A 9932-nucleotide genomic window follows, 5' to 3' on the forward strand; every position below is an offset into this window, starting at 1 on the left:
TCAGAACCCCCATACAATGCTGGCAAGGGAGAATAAAAAAAATGGTGCAGTCACTTCAGAAAACAGTATGGCAGGTCTTCAAACAATTGAACATAGAGTTACTATATGACCCAGCAATTCCCAGCAAAGAGAATTGAAAATGTTTGTTCACACAAACATTTGTACATTCACACATTCACATGTTTTGTTTTGTTTTTGTTTTTTTTAAAGATTTTATTTATTTATTTGAGAGAGAGAGAGAGAATGAGAGATAGAAAGCACGAGAGGGAAGAGGGTCAAAGGGAGAAGCCGACTCCCCGCTGAGCAGGGAGCCCGATGCGGGACTCGATCCCGGGACTCCAGGATCATGACCTGAGCCAAAGGCAGTCGCTTAACCAACTGAGCCACCCAGGCACCCACACACATTCACATTTGTATATGAACATTTATAGCAGCGTTATTCAAAATATCCAAAAGATAGAAACAACCCCAATGCCCATCAATGGACAAATGGATGAACGAAATGTGATATAGTCATACAACGGAGTATTATTTGGCAATAAAAAGAAGGAACATAGAGGAATCTTTAAAATATTACATTAAGTGAAAGAAACCATTCACAAAAGACCACATACCATATGATTTATATGAAATGTCCAGAATAGGGAAATCTACAGAGACAGAAAGTAGATTAGTAACTGCTTGGGGAGGGGAGGGTGGGGGGATGAGAGCTAAATGGTATGGAGTTTCTTTTTTAGGTAATGAAAATGCTCTAAAATTGACTGAGGTGATGGTTACACATATCTGTGAATATACTAAAAACCCCTGAATTGTACATTCTTAAAAGGATGAATTATATGGTATGTGAATTATATTTCAACAAAGTTGTTTTTAAAGAAAGCAACCAGCATTTAAAGTACAATGGAAAACAGGACATTTGGACAACACTTTATTAATGAGAATGTCTTATTTAAAATACCCTCGAATCTGCAGAGATCTCATTCTTTCGGTTGTGAAATGAATATTGAATGCTATTTAAACTACTGAAAATTCTCCAGGTAAACATTTTATTTATGATTATTAAAAAAACTTAGAACGCAGGCATCAAGAACTTCAGAGGACATAAAATGCAGTGCTTGTTTAAATTGTATTAGGGGGCATTAAGTAATTATATGCACGGGGTGGGGGTGGGAGGTAAGCAAGAAGAGTTAAAGAGATCAGATGAAAAGCGTCCTTCTAGAAGCCTCCCTTCTTCAGCAGCCTGCAGTGATGAGGGAAGAACACCTCTCCATATATATGTAAATCCTATTTTTCAGGAAGCTAAAAATAATCACCCATATGATTTACTCCAATAACAAATAGGAAGTCAAGTAAATACTAAAGTGCCAAACAGAGATTTAAGGAAATAAAAAAACTAAACCAGTTCCCAGGAATGGCAACTGGAAAGTTTCGGCAAAAATGTTCAACCTGTGTCGTTTTCAATCCAAATAAAGTCCGTTTCTGTGTCTGCTTTGTGTGATATACCCAGTTAATCTAATCCTATCTCACTGCAGAGGAATGTCTGGTCCCCAGAGTCCACAGTTCCCCGACCTGAAGAATCACCAATGCCAGTGACAAGGAAATGCCACGGGGGCGGGGGGGGGGGCATTCATTAGAGATTTTTTTTCATCCTTAATAAATCTCAGCTCCCGCCTTGGTCATTACAAACAGCCTAGTTCACCATCAAACCAAGTCTGGGTACCTCACACATTACTGTGCCCGGTTTCAAGCCAAAATTAGGCCTATTTGGGGTGGGGGGGTGGCACAGAGAAAAACAACCAAAGGCGGGATGAGCTTTTTCTACAGAGCCTCAGGTTTCAAAATGACAGCCTTGAAAGGTGAAATGACCCAAATTATTGGGGAGGGGGGAGGTGGTAACAGACATTCATTCTCCTGCAGGGTGGCTGTGGCTTGGTGTGGAAATGGGGAACTTGGGGAGGGGGTTTCTACATGGAAAGAGAAACAACAGGGAACGGTCTTTAGGTACCACCCACCCCTCCAAGTGAATCACTGCAGTGTCAGCCCTGCACCGATTCCACGAATTGCCAAACAGGATGAGGTAAGGCACAAGCCTTGCCCCCACCCCCTCCAGCTACCCCCGCGCGAAGGGCGCATCCCTCCGCGAGGTGCACCACGCAGCCCCCCGAGGCCTCAGCTGAGGGGTTGACGTCACCCTTCTGCATTGAGCTTCAAGGACTGGAAGCAGCACTGGTTAGATGGGGAGTAGAGTTGGGGCGCTATTGCTGTCACCAAGTGGCGGGGGTCTACCCCCACGACTCTACGGATTGGGTTCGCGCAATAACAGACCAGATGAAGAGCGGAGGGGTGGAGGGGAGTGGGAAAAGGGTCGTAAGACCCACCTCTTGGGTCCCCGGGGAAGCTCAAAGAAGCCTAGTTTATGTAAGACCCTCTCCCCTCAGTGCGTCTCCGCGCGACTGCAGCTCCCTCTCCCCATCAGTGCGCTTGGGGGGCTCTGGTCGCCCTTCCCGAGCCAAGCAGGCACAGGGCTCCTGGTACCTTCCTCTCGCAGCCCCGCGGGGTTGGGAATAACCGGGAATCTGGGATCAAACCCGGTGCTCCCGCGCCCTCTCCCAGCCAGGTTAGGTCCTAGAGGCACCGCGAACAGGCTGGTAAGGGAGGTCGGGGAGGGGTGTCCAGAGAGGGAAACCGAAGAATAAACCCGCAACTTTCCCTGGAGGCTGACCCTACCCCGTGAGCTTAAAAAAATAAATCAGTGCATTAAAACAAATTTGGGAAAGGTCGACAACCTGCAGTCACCGCCACCACGTAGCCCCTTGCAGCCTGCACCGGGGCGGGGTCCAGGGTCCGAGCAGCCCCAAGCTTGCACCCCGCCATCCTGCAGCCCCAGCCCAGCCCCCTGAGCCTATCTCCTTAAGGAGGGGACCGAGATGAGATTTTTGGTTTGGGTTTCCCCCCCGCCCTTCCTTTCTCCGAGCATCACTACGGATTGACGGCCTGAGGCCCGGCCACCCGCCCGGCGTGGCCACTCACCCAGAAGACGAAGGAGTAGATGATGAGGAGGGTTTTGAGACAGGTTATCACAGGTTTGGTCTCCATTCTCCTCGATGCCATACTACAGAGCTCCGGCGGCGGCGGCGGCGGCGGCGGGCGGCGGGCGGGCGCGCGGGAGGGGGGAGGAGGCGGGGCGGGGCGGGGCGGGGGCGCGTGCCGCGAGAGGCCCCGTGCGCGCGCAGACGAGGCCGTGCGCGTGCGTGAGCGCGCACTCTGCGGGGCGCCGATTTAAGGATCGGGCGGGCAGCGACTGCGCATGCTGAGAAGGCGGCCCGCGTAGGCAAGCCCGCGCAGGCTCAGACCTCCAGGCCAAGAGCCGGGCCGGGCCGCGGGGAGGGAATGGAGGAGCCTGGGGGCGGGGTCGGAGGTCCTCGCAACCTCTTCCAGGCCGCCGTGGGCACGTAAGTTTCTGCTCGATGCACAGTAGGGCTTTACATTTGCAGGGCTATCTGCATCTGGTATCCCCGAAAAGTAGTCACGTTTCTGCATTTAGGCGCCCCACCAGGCCTTTTCGGATGGAAGTGGCCCCACAGTCGTGTCCTTGGAGAAAGCCAGCCTTGTCTGTGCCAGGAACAGACTGTGACAGGTGGCCAGAGATACAGCTGGAGAGATGGTCAGGAACCTGGGAGCTCAGACACCCCAAACCCTGGCCACGACAGGAAGGCCATTTTTTAGAGGTCCTCACGTGAATTTTGCAAATGATGCCGAACAAGTTTCTGTATGAGGGTACCATTCTTTCTGCACATAAAAATGTTTAAAGTGCCTAAGAACCATTTTCCCCAACCTAACAAGTTCAAACCACCTCACACCCAGGAAAGAGAGAGCTGTATCAAGGTCAAAAAATAATGTTCAGAAACAATTCGGAAGTTCCTCAAAAAGCTAAACATAGAGATACCATATGACCCAGCAATTCTCCTAGATATATACCCAAGAGATTTGAAAACATGTTCACACAAAAGCTCGTACAGGAATGTTCATAGCATTATTTATCGTAGCCCAAAAGCAGGAACAACTTTAATGTTCATCAGTTATGCATGGATAAACATAATGTAGTAAATCCATGCAATGTAAAATCATTTGGCCACAAAAGGGAATGAAGTACTTATACATGCTGCATGTATGAACCTTGAAAAATCTGAGTGAATGAAGTAAGCGAGACACAAAAGACCGGTGTTGAATGATCCATTTATAGGCAACGTCCAGAATAGACAGATCCACAGAGACAGAAATAGAGGTTGGGGGGGGGCAGGGATAAGGAGTGACTGTTAATGAGTAGGGGGTTTCTTTTTAGAGTGACAAAAATATTCTGGAATTCGATAGTGGTAATGGTTGCACAGTTTCGTGAACCTACTAAAAACCCCTGAATTGTACACTTTAGAAGGGCGGCTTTTATGACATGTGAATTATATCCCAATAAAAGAATAATGTACACACCACCCAGATTTCCTGTGGCTGGTTTGTAGAGGAACACACAGTACAGATTCTGTGGGAGATTTAGCTTGATTCCTGAGAGATTCTGCAGTCAAAATAGCAACACTATCACAGGCTAACTCTATCATGGATGATGTTAAGGACACCTTTTGCGAAAGAGTAAAAAAGTCAATAGGCTTGCGGAAAGCCTGCCAAAGTCAGTTGTTGCAGGAGTAATTATTACCTCCAGTAAGTTGTACATGGTCCCAGGTCAGTGAGGTCATTGTATAAACAGGACACAAACAGGAGGAAGAGGAGAACCTGCTTAAGGAAATGATCAACCATAACAAAAGGATATGTGGGCATAGAGGGGAGTGGAGAGGAATATGGGTGCAGGTGAAAAAAAGATTAGGAACAGATTGGCAAGGGTTCTGTTTTAAAGGAAGTTCCCGCACCGTTATTCTCAATGCTGGTTACTCATTTGGACCACCTGGAGAGCTTATTTTAAAAAAAGCAAAAAACTATAACTACCTGTGCCCAATCCCAGGTAGCCTGAATCATTCTGTCTCAGCAGTTTCTAAGTTCTTTAGGTGGTCCTAATAGGAATCAAGATTTGAAGGATACTGTCCCTATTGCAATGAGCTTAAACCCAACTTCAGAAAAGAGTTTTCTCCTATATTTTTACAGCCCCCAGTAAGCAGCAGGAAAAGGATACTGAACACTTCAAACCCAGTGGCTACGCTTAGCCTCAAAAGGTCTTGCCCATGCATAATTACCCTGTAAAGGAGTCAGAAATCTCAATTTTCAACCTAACAGGGACACTGCTGAGCATCATAGATAATTTCATGAGTTAACAAATGATATTCACAGATGGCGCCCATCAGCTCAACTATTTCAGTTTGGAGCTTTCTGGGGATAACTTTTAGGTCCAGATTCTTGAACACCTGGACTGTTCTAGGAAAAATAGATTATTTAAATGTAAAGATAAATATGAATATTTGATAATGTAATTAATGGGTAAATTTACATAGCTCATCGCTAAATCCTTGCTACTCAAATTGTGGTCTGGGTGATTTCATGGGGTGACAAACCATCCCAATTTTCCCAACACTGAGGGGTTTCCTTGCACTCTGGATTTTCATTGCTAAAGCCAGGAAAGTCGTTGGCAAACCAGAACAAGTTGGTCATCCTACCCTTGAACCTGGCATCCACTGGGAGAGCTTGTTGAAAATGCAGAACCTCGGGCCCCACTCCAAGTCCATGTTAACAAGATGCACAGTAACGTCTGTCAGTTTGTCATGGATTGAATTGTGTCCCCCCCAAAGATATGTTGAAGTCTCACCTTCAGTACCTCAGAATGTGACCCTATTTGGAAATAGGGTTGTTGCAGATGCAACTATTTAAGCTGAGATGAGGCCATACTGGAGGAGGGTGGCCCCTTAATCCAGTATGACTGATGTCCTTAAAAGAAGAGACATGAGGAGGGGTCCATGTGAAGGCACAGGGACACACAGGGGAAGGGCATGTGGCCAATCGGAATGACAGAGCTGCAAGTAAGCCGAGGAACGCCAAGGAGTGGAAGAGGCAAGAAACAATTTTCCCCAGTCTCAGAGGGACCATGGCCCTGATGACATTGTGATCTCAGATTTCTAGCCTCCAGATCTGTGAGGGAGTAAATTTCTGTCATGCAAGCCACCCATTTTTGTGGTACTTTGTTAGAGCAGCCACGGGAGACTAATAACAAGCCTAAGAGTCACTGATGTCCAGTTGCTCAAAAGAGAACCACAGCGACCATTTCCCCCAGCAATTCCATTGCCAGGTAGATACCCCAAAGAATTGCAGACAGGTGTACAAACAAAAACTTGTACGTGAATGTTCACAGTAGCACCAGTTACAGTAGATGAGCGGTGGAAACAGCCTCAGTGTCTACCAGCTGACGAACAGATCAACAAAATGTGGTCTCTGCATGCAGTGGAATATTATTCAGTCATAAAAAGGAGTGAAGTGCCAACACACGCTACAACGTAGATGAATCTTGAAAATATACTGAGTGAAAGAAGCCAGACACACAGCCCACATACTGTATTACTACTACATTTGTATGAACCATCCAGAATAGGCAAGTCCAGAGAGACAGGAAGCAGATTAGTGGTTGCCTGGGGCTGGGGGGAGGGGTAATGGGAAATGACTGCTTGGTAGTTCCAGGGATTTCTCCCGAGGTGGTGAAAAAGTTCTGGAGCTAGACAGTGGTGATGGTTGTACAACATTGTGAATGTACTTAATGCCACTGGATCGTACACTTTAAAATGGTTAAAATAGTAAACTGCGTGTGTATTTTATCACACACAAAACTCAACCACAGCAAGTCCAAAGGCCCTGAGGCCTGAAGGAATGCTGCATTTGGGGAGCTGATAAAGTCGGTGAGGCTCAATAGAAGGGGCAAAGATGGTATACAGGAGGCTAGAGAGAGGTCAGCCCATCCAGGTCCTATTAGATAATAAGAATTTTAGTATTTTGCCTAAAGTAAGGGGAGTTTATGATTTTGATTTGCTTTAAATTCAGCAGTACTTCAAGGAGAACTGGACTGCCACCAAAGCACCTACCTTGTCCCTGCCACCATCACCCCCTCAATCTGTTGTTCACACAGCCACCAGAGTGATCTTGTTTAAATACAAACCATATCATGGCACTCTCTTGCTTAAAACCCTCCAGTGGCTTCCCATCATTGCACAAAGAATCAAATTTCAACCCTCTACCCTGACTTAGCAAGCATCCAGGAGCTGGCTCCGACGTCCTTTCCCATTATCCTCTACCCCTGTGCTTCAGCTGCTCCGGCCTTCTTTCTGTTCTTCAATCAGACTTTGTTCCACCTGAAAGCCTTCACGCTGGCTGGTCCTATCATTAGAATGCTTGCTCCCTTCCTTCCTGCCACTCAGATCTCAGCATAGTTGTCACCTCCTCAGAAAGATCATTTCAGATGAAAATAGCCACCCAGTCCAAAATAACCAATATAGTCACTATATGCTCTAATTCCTTACATTGCACTTAACCTACCATTTTCTTATTCATGTTTTTGTTTTGTTGTCTACCTCTCCCACCAAGCTCCACATGGCAGCTGTTTTTGTCTATTGTATTCACTGTTGTATTCCCCCCCCCCACCTAGATGCAGTAGCAAATCAGAAAATGTTGACCGAATGGTTGGTATGTAATAGTCACTCAGGAGATGACTGTTGACTAATTGAAGAAGGGTGGGATATTTGAAATGGACCTTGAAGTACAAATAAGATAATGGCGTTGTTTCGGGAAAAGAGAAGGACATCATTATAGGCTAGGGCGCAGCATGAACAAAAGCAGACTGCTTACTCGGAAGAGTGGCGAGGTGCACCAGAGGACCTAGAGTAGGAAAGGATGCAGAAATGCAGGGCTGTGATGGGGGAGGGCCTTGCTCTGGCCAAGTTACACTTTCTTGCGTAGGCAGTAGAGAGCAGTGAAGGGTTTCTCAGTAGGAGTAACATGATCTGACCTGTGTTTCCGGGGAGGTAATTTTGGAGTTAGGAGGTAACTACAGTCACCTGCCTGGGAGTTGATGAAGGCTGAACCTCAGAAGTGGCAGTGAGACTGGAGGAGGCACCGGAAAGGTACATCTCAACTCCAGCTACATAAAAATCCTCTAGAGAGCTGGTAGACTCAGAGATGCCTGGACTCCATCCCCCAGAGATTCTGATTGACTTAGTCTGTGGTGAAGCCAGAGGAATCAGTATTTTTTTAAAAGCTCCACAGCTGCCCTAGCTGGGATTGAAAGCCCGGGGGCAGATATAAACTGTTTAGGAATAGACTAGACAAGAGTCACCTGGGTGGCTCAGTCGGTTAAGCATCCAACTCTTGATTTTGGCTCAGGTCATGATCTCAGGGTCCTGAGATTGAGCCCTGTGTCAGACTCCGTGCTGGGCATGGAGGCTGCTTAAGATTCTCTCTCTCCCTCTTCCTTTGCCCCTCCCCCCCCTAAAAAATAGATCAGCCCTCAGGACTGAGTGAATTTGGGTAATGAAGGAAAAGGAAGAACTGAATATGACTTTTAGTTTGAGTAAACTTGGAGGGCAGCTTTTAAAATGAATAATCCCAAAATATAGTACATCCAAGCAAGGGACTGGCTTACAGTTATTACAAAGCATGTGTATGAAGAACTTTTTAGTGACAAAGGGAAACTTTTGTGTGGTTTTTTTTAAGATTTTATTTGTTAGAAAGGAGAAGAGAGCATGAGCATGGTGAGGGGCAGAGGGAGAGGGAGAAGCAGACTCCCTGATGAGCAGGGAGCTCGATGGGGGGCTTGATTGTAGGACCCTACAATCATGACCTGAGCCGAAGGCAGATGCTTAACTGACTGAGCCACCCAGGCACCCTGGGAAATTTTTGTTCTAATAAGAAAAAAGTCATATAAAAATATGCAGTATGACCTCAACTGTGTAAGAACATGTAGAAAAGAAATTAGAATAAAATGTGTATAAAATTGTGGCACCTGGCTGGTGCAGTAGGTAGAACCTATGAATCTTGATCTTGGGGTCTTGAATTCAAGCCCCACATTGGGCATAGAGATTACATATTAAAAATGTGTATAAAATTTTCACACCAGTAGCTCTGGATGGTGGGGTTAATGAATGACTTAATTTCCTCTTTTTTTATATTTACTATCTTTCCTAGAATTTTGAAATGAGCGTATATAACATTTATAATGGAAAAGGAGAATATTTACAAAGGAATCCCTCCCAAAAGATTAAAACACTAAAGTTGTAGGACTTAATGGGGGGGGGGATCTTGAACTGTTTGAAAACTTGCTGAGATGAAATTTGAGTGTATGTGCATTCATCTAAATTTTTCTATTTGTGTGTTTCCAGGGTCCCTCCCTACCTGAACACAAAGATGACTTTTACCCTGGGTATCAGAAATATCTACAGGAGTGACACTGCACCTGCTAAAGGTATGTTTGCAGAAGCCACTTGGGAAAGCACTCAACCGAAGAGAGGAGAAAACTGAAGTTTGCAAATTTGGTTTAAGGAGCCTTCATAAGCATCAGAGGGTTAGGTTTGTTCTGAGGACAGCTCCATAGGACATGGATGAGGATGTGGGATGAATGATGCCTTTTCCTCACACGGGTTTACCCCCGAGCCTGGGGGGAAAGCACGTTAAAAAAAAAAAAAAAGCTAAATGAGAAAAAAATTTCATAAAGATACTGGGGGCACAAAGTTTTGTAACCAGTATAGCCTGCTGAACAAAAAATTAGCGGGGACAAAGAGTACTCTTCTCATTTCAACCGACAGGCAGTTGAATGTCTGAGAACATGGGGTGGAAACATAAGACATTCAGACAACTTCCTCAAACAGCACAAGCTAAAATGAAGGAAAAGGTCAATGCCACTTAGTAACAGGACTACATTTGTGAGACTGTAGTAGTAGTACTAGGTGATACGTAGGAAG

At 45.8% G+C, this 9932-nt stretch overlaps 1 protein-coding gene across 1 annotated transcript in view; it reads right to left on the bottom strand.

Annotated features, from left to right (window-relative positions):
- Window positions 1–3149, bottom strand: part of TSPAN7 (tetraspanin 7) — a 128234-nt gene extending 125085 nt beyond the window's left edge. The window contains exon 1 of the mRNA XM_028113533.1: window positions 3031–3149. Coding sequence (XP_027969334.1) covers window positions 3031–3111 — 81 coding nt within the window. The 5' untranslated portion in view covers window positions 3112–3149. The remainder of the gene's footprint in view (window positions 1–3030) is intronic.
- Window positions 3150–9932: the final 6783 nt, after the last annotated feature.

This window comes from Eumetopias jubatus, unplaced genomic scaffold (assembly GCF_037043125.1).
Source record: "Eumetopias jubatus isolate StellerSeaLion01/CBP00866 unplaced genomic scaffold, mEumJub1_p1.0 scaffold_11, whole genome shotgun sequence".
NCBI lineage: Eukaryota > Metazoa > Chordata > Mammalia > Carnivora > Otariidae > Eumetopias > Eumetopias jubatus.